The 25,544-nt window shown below is 28.6% G+C and overlaps 14 protein-coding genes across 14 annotated transcripts; 5 read left to right on the forward strand and 9 right to left on the reverse strand.

Annotated features, from left to right (window-relative positions):
* Positions 1-767: 767 nt before the first annotated feature.
* On the reverse strand, positions 768-1,679 carry cand_024100 (uncharacterized protein; the record flags this gene model as incomplete). The annotated part of the gene is made up of 1 exon (XM_067212640.1): positions 768-1,679. The coding sequence occupies one exon, from the start codon at positions 1,677-1,679 to the stop codon at positions 768-770; it is 912 nt and encodes a 303-aa protein (XP_067068681.1).
* Positions 1,680-2,001: 322 nt separating this feature from the next.
* cand_024110 (uncharacterized protein) lies at positions 2,002-2,691 on the reverse strand (the record flags this gene model as incomplete). Its single annotated transcript, XM_067212641.1, has 1 exon — positions 2,002-2,691. The coding sequence occupies one exon, from the start codon at positions 2,689-2,691 to the stop codon at positions 2,002-2,004; it is 690 nt and encodes a 229-aa protein (XP_067068682.1).
* Positions 2,692-2,745: 54 nt separating this feature from the next.
* On the reverse strand, positions 2,746-4,200 carry cand_024120 (thioredoxin family protein; the record flags this gene model as incomplete). Its single annotated transcript, XM_067212642.1, has 1 exon — positions 2,746-4,200. The coding sequence occupies one exon, from the start codon at positions 4,198-4,200 to the stop codon at positions 2,746-2,748; it is 1,455 nt and encodes a 484-aa protein (XP_067068683.1).
* Positions 4,201-4,450: 250 nt separating this feature from the next.
* Positions 4,451-5,596, reverse strand: cand_024130 (signal peptide peptidase family protein; the record flags this gene model as incomplete). The annotated part of the gene is made up of 1 exon (XM_067212643.1): positions 4,451-5,596. The coding sequence occupies one exon, from the start codon at positions 5,594-5,596 to the stop codon at positions 4,451-4,453; it is 1,146 nt and encodes a 381-aa protein (XP_067068684.1).
* Positions 5,597-5,994: 398 nt separating this feature from the next.
* On the forward strand, positions 5,995-11,781 carry cand_024140 (PH domain-containing protein; the record flags this gene model as incomplete). Its single annotated transcript, XM_067212644.1, has 1 exon — positions 5,995-11,781. One exon carries the CDS (start codon positions 5,995-5,997, stop codon positions 11,779-11,781), a length of 5,787 nt encoding a protein of 1,928 aa, XP_067068685.1.
* A 56-nt stretch (positions 11,782-11,837) lies between these two features.
* Positions 11,838-12,752, reverse strand: cand_024150 (uncharacterized protein; the record flags this gene model as incomplete). The annotated part of the gene is made up of 1 exon (XM_067212645.1): positions 11,838-12,752. One exon carries the CDS (start codon positions 12,750-12,752, stop codon positions 11,838-11,840), a length of 915 nt encoding a protein of 304 aa, XP_067068686.1.
* A 351-nt stretch (positions 12,753-13,103) lies between these two features.
* Positions 13,104-14,515, reverse strand: cand_024160 (uncharacterized protein; the record flags this gene model as incomplete). The annotated part of the gene is made up of 2 exons (XM_067212646.1): positions 13,104-13,188; positions 13,248-14,515. The coding sequence occupies 2 exons, from the start codon at positions 14,513-14,515 to the stop codon at positions 13,104-13,106; spliced, it is 1,353 nt and encodes a 450-aa protein (XP_067068687.1).
* A 227-nt stretch (positions 14,516-14,742) lies between these two features.
* cand_024170 (thrombospondin type 1 domain-containing protein) lies at positions 14,743-16,229 on the reverse strand (the record flags this gene model as incomplete). The annotated part of the gene is made up of 2 exons (XM_067212647.1): positions 14,743-15,985; positions 16,099-16,229. The coding sequence occupies 2 exons, from the start codon at positions 16,227-16,229 to the stop codon at positions 14,743-14,745; spliced, it is 1,374 nt and encodes a 457-aa protein (XP_067068688.1).
* A 285-nt stretch (positions 16,230-16,514) lies between these two features.
* cand_024180 (thrombospondin type 1 domain-containing protein) lies at positions 16,515-18,682 on the forward strand (the record flags this gene model as incomplete). Its single annotated transcript, XM_067212648.1, has 4 exons — positions 16,515-16,746; positions 16,832-16,908; positions 16,984-17,673; positions 17,795-18,682. 4 exons carry the CDS (start codon positions 16,515-16,517, stop codon positions 18,680-18,682), a joined length of 1,887 nt encoding a protein of 628 aa, XP_067068689.1.
* Positions 18,683-19,197: 515 nt separating this feature from the next.
* On the forward strand, positions 19,198-19,674 carry cand_024190 (uncharacterized protein; the record flags this gene model as incomplete). The annotated part of the gene is made up of 1 exon (XM_067212649.1): positions 19,198-19,674. One exon carries the CDS (start codon positions 19,198-19,200, stop codon positions 19,672-19,674), a length of 477 nt encoding a protein of 158 aa, XP_067068690.1.
* A 195-nt stretch (positions 19,675-19,869) lies between these two features.
* On the forward strand, positions 19,870-20,073 carry cand_024200 (uncharacterized protein; the record flags this gene model as incomplete). Its single annotated transcript, XM_067212650.1, has 1 exon — positions 19,870-20,073. One exon carries the CDS (start codon positions 19,870-19,872, stop codon positions 20,071-20,073), a length of 204 nt encoding a protein of 67 aa, XP_067068691.1.
* Positions 20,074-20,473: 400 nt separating this feature from the next.
* On the forward strand, positions 20,474-23,152 carry cand_024210 (rhomboid family protein; the record flags this gene model as incomplete). The annotated part of the gene is made up of 1 exon (XM_067212651.1): positions 20,474-23,152. The coding sequence occupies one exon, from the start codon at positions 20,474-20,476 to the stop codon at positions 23,150-23,152; it is 2,679 nt and encodes an 892-aa protein (XP_067068692.1).
* Positions 23,153-23,341: 189 nt separating this feature from the next.
* Positions 23,342-24,325, reverse strand: cand_024220 (protein phosphatase 1 regulatory subunit 7; the record flags this gene model as incomplete). Its single annotated transcript, XM_067212652.1, has 1 exon — positions 23,342-24,325. The coding sequence occupies one exon, from the start codon at positions 24,323-24,325 to the stop codon at positions 23,342-23,344; it is 984 nt and encodes a 327-aa protein (XP_067068693.1).
* A 94-nt stretch (positions 24,326-24,419) lies between these two features.
* Positions 24,420-25,433, reverse strand: cand_024230 (uncharacterized protein; the record flags this gene model as incomplete). The annotated part of the gene is made up of 1 exon (XM_067212653.1): positions 24,420-25,433. The coding sequence occupies one exon, from the start codon at positions 25,431-25,433 to the stop codon at positions 24,420-24,422; it is 1,014 nt and encodes a 337-aa protein (XP_067068694.1).
* Positions 25,434-25,544: the final 111 nt, after the last annotated feature.

A 25,544-nucleotide genomic window follows, 5' to 3' on the forward strand; every position in this document is an offset into this window, starting at 1 on the left:
TCTTTTTCTTCTTTACTATCTATTTCCTAGATAGACACCGTATGATTATATTAAGAGTATTGTTATTTAATTTAGGAAGCGGTTAAACTAGTAATAATGAAGACGTGTACTTGTCTATTATTTTTAATATTAATAACAATATCTTTAATTAAAGGTACCTTCCAAGAACATTCTCTTTTCTCTCTTGGGGATATTATAATAAAGTGAATATATAATACTCTATAATGTAATAAGACAATAAAAATTAATAATATCCAGTAATTTATCTTCTTTGAGAAAGGAAACAGAAAAAGAGACATAAGATTAATAATAACTTCAGAGTTAATAAAGATATAAGTGAACTATTTAATATTTCTATTGTAAATATTCCTACATAATACATGGTAAATTGTACTTCTTTGAAGAATATATCTCTGTAAACCTAATTTCTATGATTAGTGCTTATAATGATGTAAGCTTGTTTAAACAAGCATTGGGCTCTTATTTTATAAATGAAGAGTAAAAATTATACTGAATATTTTAAATAATATTAGGAGATGACATAGATAGTATTTACTTATATTTAAGTCCATATTCCAATGATCTATATTATTAATAATATAAAATAAAATATAAAATATTTTAATGATGATATTCAGACCGCTAAGAAGCCAGTTCTGCTTCTGATACCAACTACTGGTTATGATTATAAGCGGTCTATTTACTGAAAACAGATATTTATTCTTTGTGTCTTTTTTTTTTTTTCTTTTTCTAATATTTAGATACATCTATTTAGACTCCGTTGCTCCATTAGAAAACATAGAAAGGAGATTAGTAAGTATACCTCTTGTTTGATTGGAAACTTTCCCAAGAATATTTTGTTCAATTTTCTCAATTAACTTATTGAAAAGTGGATCTCTTCTTAAAATTAATGCATATTTCCTTTTGATTATATCCATAAAGTCTAGTCCCAAATATTTATCTGATAATTCACATGTAGAAACAATTAGGAAAGCTAATTGGATAGGACTAGGTGGTTTCTTATTAGCTATATTATCATCTTTATTAATATTATCTTGTTCAAGATTATTTATATTAATTAAATAACCATAACCATTAATTACACAATATTTATCAAGTAATTCTCTTGCATAATTTAATTTAGGTAATGATAGTAGAATTAATACAGCTCTAAGTACAAATAATTCCTTTTCTGATTTATAACCCATTTCTTGCCACTTAAGTAATATATCTACATATAAGTCAGCATCATCTATAAATATTACATGACCTTGAGCTTTGTGATAAATTCCTTCTTTATAGTAAATATTAGATGCCCATCTATGTAATATATCCTCACCTTCATTCATATTACTAACTTTACACCATAATAATGCTTCATTTAAAAGTTTAGAACGTTCAGGACTAGATTTACAAAGTTTTAAGATATCCATAATACTATCAATTCCCTTTATATCAGACTTAATATCACCTTCCCTAGCCACTTTTATTATATGACAGCAGATATAGCATGCTACATCAGAGCTTCCATACTCTGCAAATATTTTTGCTTTTTCTAAACCTATATTAAGGGATTCATTAGGAGGTAAGCGAGATATACGACTTAATAAAAGTTGATAGGCATCATAATAATCACCTTTATCAAGCTTAGCCTTTATACTTTTCCATGCTCTTTCCATCAATAAATTATACTGGTAGTATATAACTTTGATATAACAAAAAAATTAAATGAAGAGCTTAAGAAATTTTTAACAATTGTGGGGACAATTAGGCGCTATCACTATTTATATAATAGCGCCATTTACTTTATTAGGTTTGGGTTGCAACAGTGTATAAGAAACCTAATTTGTAGGAATAGGAATCTTAACAAATATTGGTCATTTAAGAAAGTAGATATGTTTTATATTCGATATATAATTAATTGTACACTTTGAATTATTTGCTCTAGTTATATAAATGAGAGATATTGCAAAAATAATTATTCAAAAATACATTAATATGTTACCTTTGATTATAAAAATTTTTTATAATAATAAGGATAGCCTCTACAGCAAGTATTTCATCAACAGATAATATATAGGTGATACTTTCCAAGTATCTCTTAATTTTTTGCATATTAAATGTTACTTGTGAATGATAAGAATCAACTTCATGTATAGCTGCTAAGCATGTAAATATCCAAGATAAGATATTCCAATTTACTATAAAATGATCTATATTCTCAATATCTTGTAATATTATTTCTAGTAAGTTACACCAATTATGTGAATTCCACTTTCCAAGTGATAATTTCGATTTCTTATTTTGATTATAGATGGAACGCCATTCTTCTTCATCAATAATATCATCTTGGGAATTTATAGTATATAATTCTTGGATATAAGACTTTATAGACTCGAATTGTTTGATTGTATTATATTTCCATTGTAAATAATTGTTAGAATTCCTAATATCTAGAAGTTGTTTGCTAATTGTATAATTCATGATATCTTCAAATTCTCTAAAGTAATTTAAACTGATATTATCATTACTATTATCATTAATATTTGATTCAGTAATTTTATTATTCCTGTTACTTGAGATAAGTTTTGCTTCATTTCTTACATTCATTAAATATTTCATAACATCTTCATCTTCATATGCTGGATCATAAAGTGAGGATTCTTCTTGTAATCCTTGTTCACTTAACATTACAGATTATTATCCCCTAAAAAAAAATGGATAAGAATTAATTGAATCAAAAAATTAGCGTTCTTTCTTAGTTTCATTCTCAGATTTTTCTTCATCTATTGGCGCTGGTATATTGTCTTGTAATTCAATATTTTGTATATGATTATCTTGAAGAAAATGGGATTCTGCAATATCTCCAAATAATAATAAGCAAGTACATAATGTACACCCAGATAATATAACACAAATAACAATAGTTACTAATATAGCATGATACCATGATTTATAAAATACACTACTTATAGCAACATTAAGGTCATAGAGAAATCTTCTAATAGAGTTTATACTGAAAATTGAATAGGCCTTTTTCTTAGGTATTTGAGGATCTTCTTTAAGTATAAGTTTAATGGCATTATATAGATGCTTTATAGTGATGTTTTTGGGTAAATTATAATAATATTTAAGTCCATCCGAGATAACTATACTATAACCTTGAGTATAATTTAGATTATTAATTCCAAATTCTCTAAATAAGGATGAATATGTAACAAAATCAACAATTAGAAAAATAATACCACGTGGATGTATTGAATTACTAAATTTGACTGGAAGAACACTTTCTTTTCTAATTTGAATAGCAAGTTTCTCAAATTCTTTTAAGTATTCAGGATAATTTTGACCCAATAATTTAACATCTATCCCCATTATAACTAATAGATTTCCACTATGTAAAGAATCAATAAATTCATCTTGACGTGGAAAGAAAACACTAGGGAATTTAAATTGATTAATAAAATTAATAGTAAATTCCATTGAATGATTAAAAGGTAATGTTGGGGATTCATTATTAGAAGCTAGAACCATTATACATGGAAGATCACAACTTTCTGATATACTTAGTCTAATTATATTAGATACAAGTTTTGGATCTGTCACCGTAATTATTGAGACTTCACTTCCAATATGATTGGATAAAGTTAAGAGGAATTTCTCATATTTTAAAATATCATCATTACTTTGTAATAGAAGAGCAAAAGTTGGGAAATTTCTTATTTCAGCCTTAATTTCATCTAGTTGCTGTTGTGATATAATATGTGTATATTTAGGATTTTCACTACTTTCTATAAATCTAATGAAATCTTTTACAGTTCTTTTTGGTTTCTCATACTTTTTAACATATGATTCATTTAAAAATAACTTAAAAGTTGGATAAGCTTGAATTTTTTCTTGTTTACAAATTTCTGTTTGTATAGTACAATCAACCTTTCCGATTTGTATATTATTATTTAGAATGAAATATTCTGCTGTTTTCACAACTTCAGGGTATATCCGTTGACAATGTCCACACCAAGGAGCAAAGAAGTATATAAACCATGTAATATTTTCACTTTTTCCAAGTACTTTTTCTTCAAAATCTTTTTGTTGCAAATTTGTGATGTGATCTTTAAGGTCTCCTAATGAATATATTGAGCCAATATACAATATAAAGTTAAAAAATAATGCATAAAGTATCTTACATAAGATATTCATAATTTAGTAGGAATAATAACAAAGAGAAAAAGAATATAAAGCCCTAATACCTATAGTAGCGGTTATCATTTGTGTGTTGTGTGGTTACTATAAAAGGCTAAGATTTTCTTTTTTTCCATTTATTTTAATAAAGAATACAAAAAGATTAATTTGAAATAAAATAAATACCTTTAAATAAGATATAAATAACATTTTAGTAATTTTCATCATAATAAATTAATAAGAAATTCAGTATTGAATACCTAATTTACTAATTTTCTTTTTTCTCTTGAGAATTAACTTCAGATTCATTATTTTGTCTATTCAAATCTTCGGTTTCTTCAGAATAATTCCATGCATCTATAAACTGACTTCTATGATATAAAGATGCTAAAAGTGATAGTATACAGAATGGTACCAAATATAGTAACGCAGGTTGAGCTGCCTTAAAGTAAAACATTACACATGCTGTAATTAAAAGGCCAAGTTGATAAGCTATTAAGACTGAAATAAATGTCTTAGCAGGATAGTTATTCAAAATAATTTCTTTAATTTGGATATGTTTATTTACTGTATCTTTCAAGTCAAATCTCAAACATAAGGCAATAAATAAACCAGGTATTACAATATCTCCAAGTCCTAAAATACTCTGTTTCCATGGATCATAAGATATAGGAAAAATGATTTTAGCAGGTCCTTGAAAAGATTTAGCAACAGTAATCATAACATTTGTTCCAAATACCCAAAATATATCATATACAAATAATCCACTTAACAAAATTATACCAATTTTAAAATTTCCAAGGGAAATAAGAGATATTGCCTGTATACAAAATGAAATTGCCAAAATATTATGAATAATCCAAGAATCAGTTAATAACCAAGTAATCCCTAAAATTAAACTAATTATAAAACTCCACAATTCATGAATTGTTATCTTTATTTGATACCCACGTTCATCCTGAGAATTTTTATATAATCCAAAAAAGTTACAATATTTTTCTATTATTACTCCACTCTTGGTATTTATTATGAGAGAAGAGAATTGTAAAATAGTTTCAGACAATGTAAATATACCTATTATAGCCAAATACAATGTTAATAACAAATTTACCCAATATGCTGGTAGAAATTTGTAAGCTAAATATAATGAGAGTAAGGCTCCAGACCCTATTAATGGAAACAAGATGGCATCTTTGCGAGTTAAAGACTCAGCTTTCTGTTCTCTTTCACCTGTAATAGGATTGATCAAAATCTGATTTAGAGATAAATAAGATCCAATATATATAGTAGGAAATGTATACATAACCATCTGTATAACTACAGGTAAAGGTTTGAGCCATGTTAAAAATATGACCAATAATAGGTTTAAATAGCTTCCAATATAAATATAATCGCTTCGTAATTTCAAATTCATTGTATTTCTACTTAATAAAGTCTTTACTGTGGCAATATGAGATTATTTAACTTTAACACTTAGTATTGATATTTTATAATGATCATAAAATAACCGCCTTATGTTAAATTGCGCCATTTTTTTCACCGCTTTTTTAATTTGTTGGGAATGCCGGTATATATGTGCTATAAAATAATAATTGGTGTAATTTGGATATATTTTTTCTAAAAACTTATCAAGTTTATTAAATTTGGGATTACTAGATATAGTTGATTTGATTTTACCTTGGATTTCTCTGGATTTGTTTATAGTTGCTAGCTTTGTGAATCATAAGATGGCTTAGTACTAAATATAAACATAACTAAGAAAGTAATACAATCAAAAGTTAGCATATTTTTTGATATTTATTAATATTAATTATGAAGATTCAAGGTGAGACTCCGAAAAATAGTGAAGTGAGCTCGAAGGTGATGGATATAGGAAATATTGAAGATTCTATAAGTGCTTCTTGTGCTACTGATACAGTACAGGATACCTCTTTAGGCACACCAGAGAATGTTGCTGACTATTGTACTGCAAATGATACTGTTGGTGGTAGATGTTCATCCCTAAATTCTTGCTTTAATCCTTCTTCATCACCTCTAGTAGACTCCTTTACGCTTCCCTCATCCTCAAGATTAAATCCGATTATAGGAGGATATTTAGATAAGCTAAGTCCCACAGCATTTAAAGGATTTCAGAAGAGATATTTTCGTTTAAATGTTGTTGATAGCGCACTTTTATATTGGAGGGAGGAACCAACATATAATGACCAGCAACCTCAAGGATGTATTAATTTATCAAGTGTAAAGTCTATTCATATAGAAGATGCACTGCACTTTGTAATTAGGACTCAAGGTAGAGATTACTGCCTTCGTGCCTTAGCTCCTGGAGATAAGGATATTTGGCTTGAATCTATATGTACTATAGTAAATGTTGTGGCTCATAGAGAAGCACTAAAAGAAGCTAAAGCTCAATATGATTTTAGTCGTCTTTTACTAGATAATTCGAGTAGTTTACAAACAAGTTTAGTTGAGGCATTTAAGACACAAAGGAAGATAAAGTGGGTAAAGGAAGATAGAGTACCACTGACTTTTTCTGTTAGAGGAAAGAAATTATTTCTTCACGTAAAAAATATTCAGAAACCTTTGTCACAGCTATGGTTTGATTATGTTTTCCGTATTAGATATACAAATAAGGCATATGAGACTATTTCGAAGCCAATACAGAGAAGTTCTTCATTTTGCTTATCATCATCTAGTTTATCTTTAGATGAGATTTTGTCATCCCAAAAGGAATCTAGACAAGCATATTTCTATGGTACATATCGTGGTCAGCAGATACGCTTAAGGACAGAGAAGATGTATAATAACTTTGGTAGTAATAATAATAAGAATGTTTCAAATAATAACAATGTTAATGGTGATACTACTCTATCTAATAATTTAACATCACCTATTCCAGAATATTTTCAATCAATAGATTTGAAAGCTTTGAACTTTTTGCGGGCTCGCACTTATCTAGATAATGTACTTTTTGGAGCACTTTATATTGAAGTTGGACCAATTCCAGTTGAATCTATGAATAATACAGATAACTGTAATAATGGTCTGAGTGGTTGTTCTTCTGTTCCACTAGTGCCAATGCAGAAATATTTTGCACTACTCATTTCTTCAAGACCAATAGCGAATAATGAAGCATTTTTCCCTTTACCTAACAACTTCATCATTCAACCGGGTAATAAATTAGCTGATGAAACAATAAATAATGTCCAAATTGGCAGTGAAGAGTTGCCATTTGGAATGCAATTGAACTGTTTATATTTATTTTCTCCTGAATATGATGATAATCCTCCATTATATGTTATTGAATTAGATAATATACAATTATCTAGTAAGATACGTGAGATACAATCTGGATTTCAATTTAGGTTACAGGTTCCTTTACAAAATATTCTGACATTTTTACCAGCCAGGCAAGAATTACATTTTGGTAGTATTAATGCGAATACTGAATGTGTCGGTTCATTAACACCAGCAGATAATTTAAACAATGAAGTAGTTTTACCAAATGAATTAGAATCCAATGATGGCAGCCACTCATCAAGTATTATTGTAAATCATATGAATAATAATAAATCTAGTAATTTAAATACACCTGTGATATTTACAACTAAATTATCACCACCTATTGCTACTGGAGCATCTCATCAAGCTATTCTCCCAATTTCCTCAATTTGTAACTTAACATCAAATTTACCTACTTCAGCTACAAGTAATATTACGACCAATAATCCAAGTATATTAAATCAATCAAATGAGAAGATTTCTATTCGTATTATTTCAATATTTGGACCTGATGCAGAAATTTGGAGAGAATCATTAGTTGCAAGTTGCAGAGCTCGTCATGCTATTAGAGAACAGCGAATGAGAACTCTATATGACGAATTAAGAGCTTATGATAGTATCCCTAAAGAAATACTTGAACAGAATATAGAACAACTTTTATATCGCACAATGTTGTATATTTATGACAATACCTCGACTTTAGATAAAGAAATGGGTTTTAAAAGAGTTTCATCTTTTATTGGGATACTTAATGATAACTTTATAAGAAATGCTGACAATATTTCTTTGATGAAACTTACTAATCTTGTTGCATCTAGTTTTGCCACAATACCAATTGCAAAGGTACTACAAGGATTAGATGTATTTAATACAACTAGTATTGATTTGTTACAAGCATCTCATAGATCTTTAGGAACTCCTAGAGTTGATATTCTCCGGTTTATCCGTGAAAAGTACTTATTACCTATATTTGAAATGTTATACAAGTGTTATAAGGAACGCTATGAAATTTTCAGCGAACTAGATATACTATTGATTTTGGAATTTTTGGCTGATATGCAATTTTCTTATGAATCTTATGGAATATTTGACTCTTTATTTCAATATTATATTATTTCATTCTCTGATATATATATTAGGAAAATCATTAAACAATATTATTGTACACTCTTTCATATAATTGATGATACTTGCTCTTTAGGGAAGACAAATAGAGATAAGGATACTGGGACTTTATCAATATCTTTATTCAGTGATCTTTTCAGTATTTTAATTTGTATGGCAAATTCATTTTCAACATTACAAATGTATCATAATTCGTCATATATTCGTAATATGGTATTTTCTATTATTCAACAAACATTATTATTATATCAGCTTGCTATGAGGGATGTTGTATTACTTAATATATGTACATTAACTGAATTTGATATTAGTAATCGGGATTTTTTATTTTTTAACGAAATCAATATGCAAAATACGAGTAATACTGATAAATTAAACCTATCAAGTACCACTTGTACTTTGAACGAACTTGATTTCGATAATTATCCTTGCTTCAATTTCTATATTCAAGATTACTTAAATATAGAAACTAGAAGTAGTAATTTTAAGGCAAATTGTGAAGGTATTGGAATTACTACTGAAGTTCTTTGTGGCCTTTTGAATGGAATTGAGGATTATATACACAGGTGCGATGAATTGGATCAAATATTGGAACGTTGGATGCCTTTTTTACTTTATAAATATGAGTATGAGTACATGAGGGAATATAATTTGCAATCATCCCACATTGTAGCAAATTACAGCTATACACAATCAATTGATAATGAGTCTATAGTGAATAACAATCAAAACAATTCTGTAAGCAGTGTTACAAATAGTGGTATAAACAATGCTATATTAAATAACTCTATTGGGACTAATGATATATATAGGAATTTAGATTTAATAATTCCGAGAAATTTAAGAAATGAAGCGAAGAGATTTACCTTATTGCATAGTTTATCAAAAATACTTCTTACCATAAGAGTTTGTAAAGATTGGAATAATAAATTTCAGAATATATTTATATCTGCAATACAACAAAAACAAGAGACACTTCTTAACTCCAATATTTCCGATAGTACTATTAACAAAGATGATAATTTGTGTAACTCAAGTACTCAAAGTAATTTATCCTGGCTCTCTTTAATTTTATCTTTTGATATGGACAATTTGCTGAAGGAAGCTGTTAGACCCCAATTACGTGTATTGAAAATGTCTCTAAAAAAAAGTATTTTTAGTAGAGTATCTAAGATGATACTGGAATATACTATCCATAGATATATAAAGTTAATTATGTATTTTGCCTACTATTACTCATCAATTGATAATAAAAATCCTAGCATTGAAACTGGTTCTTCTATACCTCAAGATGACGATACTACTGAAAATAATAGTTGCGACTTGATAGCCTCTAAGATATTAGAGGATTGGGATATATTTGGAAGGTTTTTCCAGGATTGTATGTTAGAGGAAGATATTCGTGAATGTTTAATTATTTTGGCTGATCTACATGACATTTTAATTGCACCATTACCTACAGTCAACCAAAAATGTGTTGAGTTTCAAGAGAAATATCGTATATTTGATGTAAACATTTTTATGAGATCTGTTATGAGAATGCGTTGTGAGCCTAATATAGAGTTATTTCGTCATTCATACTCAGTATCATCTATTGATTTAGACAATTCACTTAATAACTCAATAAGTACAGATGAAGTAACACAACTTTTAAATGTAAATGCTATTAATAATGATGGAAATGTTGCTACATCATCAGAAGTGGTTGATACAATGGTTAATTATGACAAATTTTCATCTATATCATGGTCTAAGTTGAATCCGTGTATCTGTAATAAGCAAATGAATTCTTTGAGGAATATAGGTAATTCTATTATTCAAAATGTTTCCACTGTTTGTAATATATCTGAGAATGCAGACCAAAGTACAAATTTGTGTGCTAATATCACAACAAATTCTGGTCTTCTTGTAGGTAATACTAATGTAAATTCAACAGCTGTTTCAAATATTTTGACAAGTTTAAATTTTCCTAAGAAGAAATTAATTAATATAAATCCAGAAGAGCGTAGCATTTACTACTTGACTAATCCATTAAATAATAATACTAATGGTGGGCATCTATACCAGTTAAATCTAGGTACTTTAAAGAGGTCATTTTCAATGGAATATCCTTCAATAGTAAATAGTGATGACAATAGGGAACGAAATGCAATAACATCATTTTTGCTTGGGAAACTCTCTACTAGCTCACCATCTTCAATAATACTATTACAACAATTTGCTTCTTCACTAACTCAGTTTCCAATTCTTGCTGCACTTATGGAAAAAGATGATCTTTGGTGGAAATATGTATCTAATATTTATTCACAAATCTTCATTCCTAAAGATTTATTTAGTATACCCCCTAAATCAGTGGAATATATGCTTAGTAACAATGCAGGTATTTCAATGAATAACACAACAAATAATAATGATTTATTACAATGCCCATTGCTGCAATTCAAGAATGATATTGATATATGCAATTTATTGTCGAATTCAATGTGTGGTAAATATATAATGGATAAGTTGTACTTTTTATATCCCCCTACTACTGAAGCTTGTGCTTTGTATCATATATTAGGACATGAAAATGAAAAGGGTGATGATACTGGAATGTCAATACGTCACCAAAATTCAACTCAACTTGCTGGCTCATTGATGCTTTATTACTCAGAAGATAATAGTCATCCTAGTACTGAAAATGTTGATATTAGTTGGCTCCCTTGCTATGCATTTGTTGAAGATATGACTCTTTATATATATGATAATACTTATAGATTTAAGCTTTATGAAATTCTCAATATACGCCCATTACCCTGTGGCAGGGTAACAAGTGTATGCATTGATCCTCAAGACCTCTCTAGGACTAGTTTTATTATTTTCTGGGGAGATAGAGAGTCCACAGTTTCAGCTACTTCCAGCTTATCTTCTCCTCTACCATCCGGATCATGCTTAACTCAACAATCTTCCAATATATCAACAAGTAATCCATCGAATTTTCTTAATGGAAATGAATGTTATATGGAGGCAAAGAATTTGTCAATATATTTTCGTGCTCCAACACCACACTTGGCCTCTATGTGGGTTTTTGAGATTGATTCATTAATCCAAAAATCAAAGAGTATCTGGGATATGAATTTTATTGAAAAACAAGAAAAGAAGAGAGCTTGTCAATTTCTTCGTAAACCAAGTTCAATAATGCTACATAGGTAAAATTATATATTAATATTTAGATTTTATTCTTATGATGGCATCTGTGTATATATAGGCTATTTGATCTTCCTTTCAAGTTTAGCTAAAGTATTATCCAATACAACTATTTCCTCTGCTAAATAATTCATTTGTTGATTAAGTAGCTTAATTTCTAATGCAACGACATCTGAAGGAGTCTCAGCGAGTTCAATTTCAGCTCTTCGTAATTTATTTCTCATGTCTGTCATTGCATCATCTTTTTCTTCTAGGAGCTGCGTAATTTCTTGTATTTTATCTTTTATTTGTTGTTTATGCTTACCATTAAAATCCTTATACTCTTTCATTCTTTTTTTATGTTGTTGAGCTGTACTCCAGTTAGACCCACCTTGGCATCTCATTATCTCACTTATAGATATTAACTCACTGGGTGTAGTTTCTGGTGCTTGTATTACTATTATTGGTGCAGTATAATCAGAAACAATGGATGAAGGTTTTGTTAAAGATTCTAAAAATTCTTTCGGGTGGATTTTTTTCTGTTCTTTCTCTACTGTTTTTAATCTATTTAAGGATGTTACTGGGCCCTCTGTATTTGGTTTTAGTACAGTTTGTTCTATATTAAGACCTTTTGCTGCATTAATACTTGCCCCAACTGTCAGTTCATTAACAACATTTTGAATAGCAGTTATATCTGATTCAATCGCTGGGATAGAATCTCTTAATTTTTCTTGTTCAGTAGCTATATTTTGTATATTATACTGAGGTTCTACATCTTCTGTTTTTGGTATCAAATCATCTATTACCATATCAAAAGCTTCTTGAATATCTCTTCCAATACCTCCAAAAACTCCCTTTAACCCACTAAAAATAGTGTTTCCTATAGATTCAAACCCACTTCCAACAACATCAAGTGGATCAAATTTATTGTCAACTTTTAATCCATATACAGTTTTACTTAGGAGTGCTCCAATGAATAAAAATTTTATCCTCTTCATTTTTCTTACCAAATTATTTTAATTTAATAGTTAATTTTTTTTACATGCGATTGTAGCTTAAATCTCAATTAACAGCTGCAGTTGCACAGTACATGCAAATACCGGTATCAGTATCCACATGTCAAAATACATGCAAATAAAGTTAACAAATCTATAAATAATATATATTAGTTTTATACTGTATTAAGTAAAATAAGATTATTGACCTAACAAATTATAAGTAATTTAAACTATATCTTCAAGTCATCTACTATTGAAATATTCCCAGTTAATAATACTAGTATTTTAATTAGTTCTAAAAATAGCATATAAATTTTATTATTAAACATTTCTAAAAAGAATCTTTTGAAATCAATTAAGGATGTATGAAATAAAGTCTATCTCTTGTTTGAGTATGCCATTAAGGACAATATCAATGGAATGTACAGTATAGGGCCTAAAATTAAAGATCAATAAATAAATTTCAAAATTATAGCTCTTCTATCGTTAACTTACTTATGAATTTTAATGTCAGAAGCATTGCCTATAATAATTAATTTTGATTGTGGTATATTTTTGAATTCATTAATAGATGTTATTATTTTTGCTTGTGCAGATTTGCATAACCAGGTAAGCTCACTAGGAGATGGAGATTTAATTGAAGAACAAATAAAAATATAAAATCCTTCAAATAGTGGCTTTTTACGTGCTTTATTAATAGAATTTGATAATTGAAAACCAAATTTCCGTTCCCCTGCAGAATCATATAATAAAGGAGCTTTATTTATAGCAGTAATGATTGAATCATATGATTTCAAAGCTAAAGCAGCCTTTAAGGTTTGAGGTGTTATAATTGATATACCTTTACAAACAGCCCATAAAAATTTTAAAGTTCTTTTAATAGAGGGGGCAATTAAATGAGTTACGGAATTATACATTAATTCAAAATCCTCTTGTTCAATTGTTTGAATATTATATCTCTCTAAAATATCAATATCTTTGTTTGTTGGTGAGCAACCAGTCCATATTATTGTTATTTGATTTGAATATTCCCTTGTATTAATTATTTCATCAGATGAATTTTCTTTAACAAAAGAGCAAACATTAGCTAATTCATTACTAACAGGTTTAAAAACTGAGTCAGTTTCCTTTTTCTTCTTTTTTTTATCTGGAATATTTGGGTAAGTTTCGTTATTCCGACATTTTCTTGGCTTTTGAATTTCATCTATATGCTTATTTTTTATTAATTCGTCTGATATCTTCATCTTTTCAGAAAATTTGTCATTACTTTCTTTATTATGCTTGGTATTTTCCTTAAAATCAGAATTCTCTTCTTCATTAATTTGTGTTTGTTCTAGATTAATATCTCTATTCCATATTGGTGTAGATATTCCTTCAGAACATTCACCATATTTAATTAGTTTTACTTTAACATTACCAAAATAGAGTACAGAACCCGGGATAACTTCATATTTACAAAAAGGAAGAATTTTATTGTTTGGTTTATTTCTGTATGTTCCATTTTTAATACCCCGATCTTCAACGAAAAACTCACCATTTTCACAATATATCACTGCACATTCAGATGATGATGAATTATGATGAATTGAGATATTACCCACACCACTTTGATTACCAATATTATCAATCATATTCTCTCCGTTGTAAAGTGGGAAAGAATCTACTATTGATTCACCACTTGAACTATTATCAAATATTAGTAAACAACCAACATCTTTATGAGTATCAATATTTATATTTTCTTCATTATTTAAAATCTCCATTATTAAAGAAAATTACATTTCGGAATTTTACAAAAAACAAAGAAACTCAGTGGGGTATCGTCTCCATTATTTTTAGGGCGGGTACATTGTGCATGTAAATAATAATAGATTGAACGAAATTAACAAAATTCAGATAAGTACATAATAGTTTATAATACCAGCTTCTATAAAAAATTCTATTACTCAGATCTTTATTAATTATATATATTCTTTCTATAATTAATTCTCTAAATAATTCTACTAGTATCTGCGTTAGAGTTAAATGTTTCATTATTAACTTCTTCATTGTCATGTACATACTGATAAGGAGTATCACTTATACTGTATGATGGAGAGTTTAGTATTGTAAGCTTAATAATGCCAGCAATTATAACTTCTGTTGCAATAATAACTAAAAAATATACCCACCATTTATACTTTTCATGTTCACATGTTTGACCATAATAATTGTAAGTACAATTACAAACAAAGTCATTATCAGGTAAATCAATACAAGTAGCTCCATTTTTACATATATCTTTGATATTACACATTTTAAAACATTCTCTAATAGTGCAGGGTGCAGTATCTATTAATTCTGAACTACTAGGACATGATAATCCTCCTAGTTGTGCATTTTGAAGAATCAATTTAAATCTAGTTCTTTGACCAGTTCCACAAGTAGTTGAACACGAACTCCAAGATACCCATTCAGATACTAGACAATTTATAGGGCAATCTTGAGTATTACAAACTTGTGTTTCTGAACTAGATAAGTCACAAGGTGCTGTTATATCAGATTGCCAAATAAGTTTTCTAGTTCTACTTTGATATCCGCCTGAACAAGTTTTGCTACATAATGACCATTCAGACCACATTGAGTAAGTGCAATCATTACATAAAATATTCAAATTACAACCTTGAGTATCAATTAAAGGTGGACAGGGTGCACCTGTAAAAGTTTGAGGTCTTATTATCAACCTTGTTCTGTATTTACTTCCAATATAACAAGTAGAGCTACATGGTGACCAAGAACTCCATTCTGAAACTACACAATCAACAGCATTTGCAGAAATAAATGAACCAGCTGATATAACTTTTACAGCAACTACAGGTTCATTAAGACACCTTCTCCAAAATAGTTGTTCAGAATAACCAAATTGGGTAGCTATAGCAAAACCATATTCTTGTCTTTGAATGTAAAGTTGCCAAGAATTAATAAATGGCCATTCATATATCCTAGGTTGAAGTATAGATCCAACAGTTAAAAGTCTTAAGCGATAATTATTATAAAAGCATGAGCGATATATTTGTCTTTTGAATAAATTTCCTTCTAAATACAACTCTATTGCATTTGGATTTGCAGTATATAGTATAACTGAGAAACCATTTGGGGTTATATTACCTCCAACAGAAACAATATGATTCATAGGCCAAATATCTCCATCTATAAGAGGATAATATTCACCTTCTGTATAATTAAATCCAAAACTAAATAAAAAAAAGATATTTAATTAAAACAAAGAAAAATATTAGAATAAGTAGTAACTAATAAAGTTGATTTTTTTACGTGGCATCATTCCACAGCAAATGTGTGTGCATACCTGTAAGGATTAGTAACTCCAATATTTGCAGAGCCTTGTATAGTTGCTATCTGAGCTAGAGCATATTCTCTTCTTGTAATTACTAAGAATATGTATATAAAGTAGATCAATAAGAATTTCTTTATATTCATTTAATAAAATACTGCAGAATAAACTATGAGACCTGTTAATATTGAAAAATATTCAAGCCGCTAAAGTCATTATTTAGTTATCTAAATTACATTAGCGGATTATGCAAGGTGTACCATTCAATTAACTAACCGAATAATTTAAAGAAGACAAGTTTTATGTAAAGTAATAGACTAGAATAACATTTAAGTGTATATATATAAAACTGGAATATATAAGCCTTATTTTAATTAAGTCCTTGAATTAAGGAATAGATGAGGAGAAATTGTTAATTAATTATTGGATAAATGTTATATACTATTATTAATATATCATCTACACTTTTAAAGAATTATTATTTAAGATCTTGGTTATTTTTATTATATTTGACTTTTTTTTTAATATCTTCTAAATTTATTTATTCATTACCTCCAAGTTATCAATGGACTAATGCATGGACAGATGTTACAGATCAAGGGGCTGAGTATATATTTACTAATACAACTCAACCTTGGTTTGATGGAATATCTTTTAGAGTAAGTTGTATTTAATTTTATTTTGTCATTTTAGTGGGATCTACTTACAATATTTTTCTTTTTAATAATAAAATTTTATTAGTTCATAGGTGAATTTATATTTACTAAAGATAAAGATACTATAGTTACAATATATAATGGAAATAATATTCATTGTAAATTATCTGTTAGTTGACTGAATTTACCTATTTTGTCATTTAAATATTTTATTCCTATCGATAATTTTTTTTGTTTTATACAGATTGATTATAAATCTCAGCTTGTTATAGCTGAATCTTCATCAGAAAGCGGAGAGTACAATATAAATCAATATACTTTCTTTCCTTTTACCTATGAACCTCAAAATATTAAAATGGATATTGCTGTTGAAAAGTTAATATGGCCAGGAGGATTTTATTTTTATATAGTAGGCAATGGTCCCTATTATTACTGCCGTTCTGTAACATATGTACCTATTACTAATATCAAGTGGGGATCAAATCAATTACGAAATTTTACTGTAAAAAGAAATATTCCTTTAGGGGATCCCTATAGACGTATTTATATTGCTGATGGATGGCCAAGAATGATGGATTTTGTAAATAATAATTTATACTATGTAAATAATACCGTAGTTGATAAAACAACAGGAACACCTACCTCGGATAGAATTCCAACTAAATATAAATCTTGGCCTTATGGAATGGATGCACATATTTTTGGATCTGGAATGTGGCCTACTAATCAATATTCATATAGATGGAATTTGACAATAGCTGTTATGGCATCAACCGATAATACAGATTACTACTATAGGCTAGATAATTATTTTACACACTTTGGATATAATAAAATGTGTACTATTAATAGAAATACAATATATAATAACCATAATTTAACAAATGATAGACCTTATGCATTTGATACAGATTATGGTGCCCAACCTTTTACCGTAAGTCTCCTGAAACTTTATAATCAAATATAAAATATTTAAAACATTCCTTTATACTATATTTAATAAAAATATTACAATATAGCTATTAAGTCAATATTAATTTTTATTTTATTTTTAGGTTGTATTAATAAATCAACCATTTGGAGTTGAACTTTTTGCAAGAGAAATGCTTTGGACACCAGGTGGAGGTTATACATGTGGTCGTTATGATTATAATGCTCAAAGCTTCGGTATTTTTACAACTCAGCAAGAATATTTTCGCAGAGTAGCTCCGAGATATGGAGTAACACCAGTCAATTGTGAATATTCACAATGGTCTGCATGGATGCCATGTAGTAGCACATGTAAAGGAGGTACAACATATAGATGGCGTTATCCATTAAGTGAAATAATGGCAGGTGGTTTAGAATGTCCTAATACAATGCAAGAATCTCTATGTAATGTAAATATAACTTGTAGCCCCTGTGAATTTGGAGAATGGTCTGCATGGAGTGAATGTTCTGCAACTTGTCAAGGAGGTATATTAACAAGAACTAGAACTTTAATCAATAATATTACTGATTGTATGAATATGGTATCGCAATCAATGAGTTGTAATAATATTCCATGCCCTATAAACTGTATTCTTTCTGAATGGAGTTCTTGGACTCTTTGTCCTAATAATTCTTGTTCTGCAACTAAATCACGATATAGAATAACTGTAACTGAATCTCAATATGGTGGTATTCCTTGTCCACCAGAAGAACAACTTACTCAAGTTACTCTTTGTCTTGAAAATTGTACTAATATTTGTGAAGAAACTACTGGGTCTGCAATATGTCAAAATGGTGGTAAATGTATTAATTATGGAATTGGTCAATACATATGCAAATGTAAACCTGGATATTTTGGAGTAAATTGTGAAATTTCATCAGAAAACACTGTAAATATAGTAGTTGGAACATCAATAGCTGGTGTAGTTACCTTGATAGGTATTTCCATTTGGTATTTTGCTAATAGAACATAATTAATAATAATATAAAATTAAATTAATAAAGTAATTATAATTTGTAATTACAGTTATTGTTATATAAATATAAAATATCATTGTTTATTAACTTAGTTTACCTTTTCTAAATTTTATTCTTTTATAATAAGCTATACAAATCAACATTTAAATCTTATATAATTTAATTAACTAAAATTTTAATTGACCATAAATACAATATTGTAAAAATATTCTTTTCAATTTTCTATTATCCTAATAGTTGTATTACTATAAAAAATACTTTATAGTCAGGGTCTCTTATTATATCAATAAATGAAACTTAAAATTTTAAAGTATATAATTTTTAGATTACTTAATAGAAAATATCTTATTAAGATGAATATTATATAAATTACAATATAAAATATTAATATATAATAGATTCGAGTTATATTAATAAGCCTTCTAATTTTATGTAGACCCATACTTAAATTATCATCTAGTATTGTTATCTATATTAAAATTTAATATTGAAATTTATTAGTAATATAAAAATGAGCTTCTGCTATTATACAAATAATTGTTGTTGTCATAAGTGTTATAACTATTGTAAGTGTCATATTGTAGATCATTGGCTACCTAACTTTAATCAAATATATCAAATAAAAAATCCATGTATCTCTGAATTTACTGATGAAGTGAAACTTCAAGATAATAAAACTGTTTGTAATAATTGCACTTGTGATTCAAAAAAGCAGCATCTAAATCTTTGTTTTAGTCCTTGTATAAATTCTGGTAATTTTGAACACTCTAGTCAGCATTATTACAATAGCTATGTACATTGTCAGTGTGAAAATATTGAAAATAAGAATAATCATGAATATAAGGCTCATTATTTAGCAAATAACTCAGATACTTTAAATCTTAATTTTAATGGTAAATTACCTAACAGTTTATCTATATCTGTTGACCCTAAGGGAATTGTGACATTAGGAGTTAGTAATAATATAGAAGATAATAATAAAGATTAGAAAATTATAAACTAATAGTATTTTAAGTTATTTTAATACTTTTAAATAATTTATTATTTTCATTTATATATTGACTTATTAAATCTACAACTTAAAGTTATATTGGCTCCTACTACTTTGGCACCAATATTACTCTAATAATTTAATTATTTCCAATAAAATACTTGTTTACAATATTTTATTTATTTAATTGACATGATAACTCGTCCTGGGAGTCTTATTGAACTAAGGATTCAAGATATTAATGAATTGAAAGAACGTATACAAAGTAAACAGAAGATGACAGAAGAAGTTTCAGCTACTACCTTTATTATTAATGATAAACAATCAAATAATAATAATTCCAGAACTCTAAATATACAACATTCTAGTGATATTAGTAATCATAATAGAACATAGTTGGATAATTTAAAATCACTAGTATTTACTTAATTATTTCCATCTCCTCTTACTTGTGAATAGACACCCTTCCCTCCCTTTTAATTGAAGAAAAAAAGAATAGAGAAATAATATTCAAAATAAATATCAATATATATAAATCAAATAATATAAGATCCTATGCCCTATGTTATAAACTACAATGTTACTTTAAACTTGTTTTATAATAATAATAATCAAAGGCCTTAATTCTATAAAAATACACACATTACCGCCTCGCTATAACCCGTATGTGTTACACACGTCTATAGGGTGTGTTGTATTATTGGAAATTTCTAATGATCCTAAATGTAGATTCAACTATAATTTACAAAGATAAAAAAAGACCACAAGAATAAAGAAGCACTCTGAACTTTATAATATGGAATATAAATCTGAATTTGCATTTAGAGAAGGAGGAAAACGGCCAATTGTAAAACCAGTTGCTGGATCTGCTGCATTCGGTGTACAACTAAACATGCCAAGAGCACCTACTCCAAATTATGAAATATATTCCACATCTAAAAACAATTTTGAAAGATCAAGTATAATCCCCACTCCAATGAAATCTCAGGAAGTTACATTTAATAATGGATATCCAATAACTAAAAATTCAATGTCACAAACTCATAGAATGTCGCAACCGCAAATTGCAACTCAAAGAAATAAATCTGTAGTTAAACCATATATAAGAGCACTCTCAAGTGATAATATAACCCCAATTCCTAATACTTCATCTATACAACCTAATATAGTGAAATGCCCATCTTCAGCAATTGACTATCCAGTTATTACACCTTTAAATGAAAAATCAAGTAATGTAAATTTAATTAATAAACCAATAATAAAAGAAAATTCAACCTCTTCAAAATATAATGAAGGATCGCGTAGATCAGTAAAACGTCAATCAGATGATAGTACCATTGGAACACCAAGAATTGAAGATAACAATTTCTCAAGATTACCAACTAAGGATGAGCTACGTTTATTTAGTGTACCACAAGCTTCACCTCCTGATAGAAAACAAACAATTTCTAGAGAAAATTCTATAGATATTACACAACAAGTTTTGAAATCAGATAGTAATATTGCAGCTAAAAAACCAGATAAATTGAATAGTAGTCAATCTTTAAAGGCTGTTCCAGAATATCCCAATGTTGAGTTACAGTATGTTGATGATATGGTTATTTTAGCTCCACAAAAGAATGAAATATTACATCCAAAATTAATGAATTCAAATGAGGATTTATCAACTGGAATTTCAATGAAAGCTGCACAGAGTATTCGTAAAAAACTATCGACTAATTTGCTCACAAAACAAACCTCATTAGATAATGTTCCAATGTCGGAGGCAGCAAATGTGATGTTAGAAAGTGCCAATAACAATGAAAAAGTACAAAGTTCCAATGTAAATAAAGTAAAAAGCTTCCCTATAGAAACGAGTGTTGATAATCCAATTTTAGTAGAAACTCAAAAAAGTAATGTTGAAGATACATCAGTAAGAGCTACAGATAAGGAATCACAAAAAAATGTATCGGAAGGAAATCTTCGAGGCCATCAAGATTCTATTAGTCAAAATGCACCACCAATTAATTTAGATGATCAGGGATTAGAAGGTCATTTGAAGTGGTTATATGGTGAAGATACTAAAATTAATGTAGGATTAGGTCCTAATATTCATGATATGAAACTAAATGCCATAAAATTGAATGATCAGTATGCAGTACATAGTTTTAATCCGTTAACTCAGATGGAAATTAGTAATAAGATCAAAAAGTGGATAAACCCAGTTCATGGACGTTTATTTGTTGTGTTGACTACTTCATTTGCTCTAACTGGTGTATTTTTGCAATCCCTTGTCTTCAATAGATTGAATAAATGGGGTAGTCCAAATAATTGTGGAGGAGTATTTGTAGAACCTTTTAAAACAAATCCTATGTTAGGTGCTTGCCCAGAAGCATTGAACGTCTTGGGTGGATTATTAGTTAATGAACTTCGTAATGGAGGAGTTATCCGTTTATTTTGGGCTATGTGGATGCATGCCGGTTTTATTCACATAGGATTCAATGTATTATCACAAGCACAGCTTGGTTATATGATGGAACCAGATTGGGGAATAACAAGATTCTTTTTTTTGTTTTTCCTTTCAGCAATTGGAGGAAATTTGACTGTTTCAGTTATATCACCGTGTTCATTAACTGTTGGAAGTTCAGGTGGACTTTTTGGTATAACAGCTGCTGGTTTGGTATATACATTTGAACACTGGAAAAATTTACCTAATCCGTTATTTTTGTTTGTATTTGATATATTTTCAGTTATTATCGGAATGGTATTATCATTTACAGGTGTGACAAATCCTTGGGCCCATGTTGGGGGTTTTTCTGTAGGATTATTATATACACTTGCTACTTTTAGAGGTTGTGGTGCTTGTAGTCCAGAAGATAGATTAGCACGCTATAATAGAATGGCTGCATTACCAATATTTAGATTATTTATGAAACAAGATATGGAATGGGTAAAGAAACAAATAGAAGAAAAGAAGAGGAAGAAGGTTGAGAGACGTAATAGGAAGAAAGCTGAGCAATGGAGGAAAAATCAAAAAATGAAAAAAAACCTTCCTAATGATAATACTGATGAAATTAATGATGGATCTGGTGTAACTATTGATGAATTTGGAATAAAAAGACATGCTGAATTAATAATTGTTCTTGATAAAACTCCAGTAGCCAGAGTAACTATAATTAAGAAAATAAAAATTTGGTTTAAAAAGTTAGGTAGAAGCTTATGTCAGAAAAAAGGTTTATGGTCATTTAGAATAATTTCTGGATTACTGCTAATAATTTATTTTGTCATTGCTGCATTAGGAGTATTTTACCCTCCACTGTACTGGCCAAATCCAGTGGGTATTGTATCTTTTGAGGCGGGAGTTGTGAAATGTGGTTGTTGTTATGTCAATAATGTATATACATGTGGTAGTAATCCTCAATTTATTGAGTGGTGTGAGCAGCAAGGTCCAAGTGCTCAGCCAAATAGAACAGTTTTAGGAATTGATAAATATTAAAGGTAGGAAGCATTAAGAATAAACCAGTAGAAAAGTTAGAGTTCTTAGATGTATACTTATTATTAGTATTAAAAACTAGTACTTTTTCTTTTTTTTTTTAAATAATTTTCCATTATATTATTTCAACGAATAAATTCCTATATCTCACCTTCTTAGAAAAAACAAATTTACATAGATATTGTATTGTTCTTAATCGCTAGTCAAATATATATTACTATTTATAGATAACGCATCCAATTGACTTATCCATGGTAAAATTTCTAAGATTTTCATTCTATATGCAGGTCCTAAATTTAGTTGTAAGGGATTTCTTTCAATATAAAGTGTCTTCATATTTTTTAATTTCTTAAGAAGTTCAATTTGATCAAGGCTATCTATACAATTATCATTCAACCATAATTCTTCCAAGCTAGTTATATTTGAAATCTCTTCTAAATTGCTGATTTCATTTGCAGCTAAATCTAGGGTATGAAGCTGCTTAAAGTTTTTAAAGTATCCAATAGGGGGACTAGGTAGTTTGTTATGGCTTAAGTATAACTCTTTTAAGTTACAGCATTTGTGCTGAAATGATAGGGCCCATTCTGATAGACGATTACTCTGTAAGCTCAAAGATTTTAATTTTACAAGATTTGGTAAGCTTTCAAAGTTTGTTATTTTATTTCTACCTAGCCATAGCTCTTCAAGTTGTATCAGATGTTCAATGTTCCCAATATGTCTTATTCTATTTCCTCCAAGCTCTAGGAGTGTTAATTTAGTATTATTATCTAGCCCCTCAATTATATTTATTCTATTACTTGATAAAAATAATTTCCGCAAATTTTTAAGATTATCAAGATTCTCAACTTTCTGTATTTTGTTAAAAGATAAATCCAATACTTCAAGATTAATTAGCTCATCCAAATCCTCAATTTTTCTAATAGAATTTTGATACAACTCTAAGATATTCAAACTTCTAAGCTCACTAAGATTTTCGATTTTCTCAATATGATTTGATATTAATATTAAAGCTCTTAAATTTTTACATTTGTACAAATTTTCTATCTTCCCTATTCTGCCACATTGAATGTTAATTATTTCATCATCTTCAGAAACTAAGTGATCAATACCCAAGCGCAATAAACTAATCTTGTTAGATTTATTACTATTTGTACTTCTTTCTTCAATTGTATCCATTATTACTTAGTAACTTTACTCAGTTAAGCAAAAAATTGGTTAGGCGGTACTAGGGCTATTAAATGTCTGGTTTTCTGTTCCTATAACATAATAATTATTTATTATTAGCCAAAAGATCTTCCACTTCTCTATCTTGTTTACTCCAAGCATTATTTGTTCCAATCCAAGGTAATGAATCGGTACTATTTTGAGAATTGATTATATTTGTCCCACTATTAACTCTAGTAAAATTAGTAGTATCACATACTGATGACCATATATTCATTGTTGGATAGTCATCAAGTGCAATAAATTCAAGGTCACAATCCAATCCTTGACTTTTATTGCATATTATATCAGCTTTGGATTTGTTGTTACTTAAATTTCCAGAAAAATATGATATTTGTCTGAAATTATTCTTTAAATGTAGGATAATTGCTTCATGCTCGGCTATTGTTATTGTTTTTGATTTAAGGTCTTGTAGCTCATTACTTAATGCTACCACCTTTGCATGTAGTGCAATATTTTCATCTCTCAGTTGTTGTCTCTCTATTTTCTGCTTATCACGATGCTTTTGAGCTGATTGTCTGTTTCTTAACATTTGTAGGAACTTCCTTTGCATTGCAGTTGGCATATCGCGGAATTCTTTAGAATTCAAGTCTACTGCTGTAGAATAACTACCTACTTTATTGTTATTACTAACATGTAGTGTTGCAATTGCATCTAATTGCAGATCTTTTTTTTTCCTTTTCTTCTTATACTTTGAATTTAATGTCTGAATTTTTAAGTTCTCTTTTCTGTTATCCAATTTGAATGCTTCACTTGATGTTGTAGAGCTGGAGTTACTGTTTGGAGATGTCATTGTGTAATTTGTTGATAATGACGCTCTTTTAGCACAGTCAGAGTCACTTTTTGTATATGACATATCGATGTAATCTAATATACTATTAAATTCTTCTATAGTATTTGGTCGGTTACTGTTTACTCCCTTTATATCAGTGTTGCCTAGAGGATTTAAGATCTCATTACAAGTAGACTCACAGATATTCTCTACCATATAATTTGAAAACCCTCCATAGATAGCTCCGGATATTTCCTCATTAAAAGTTGTTTGTTTTTCTTTTATCATATATTCAACTAAATAGTTTTATTGCATCGTGATGTTTTGTAGTCCTACACGTGTAGTGCATGTAGATACCGGTATGAGTGTCCACTTGACATTAGTCTATATATACCGGCT

The sequence above is a fragment of the Cryptosporidium andersoni genome (assembly GCF_001865355.1).
Source record: "Cryptosporidium andersoni isolate 30847 chromosome Unknown contig_20, whole genome shotgun sequence".
NCBI classification, from domain to species: domain Eukaryota; phylum Apicomplexa; class Conoidasida; order Eucoccidiorida; family Cryptosporidiidae; genus Cryptosporidium; species Cryptosporidium andersoni.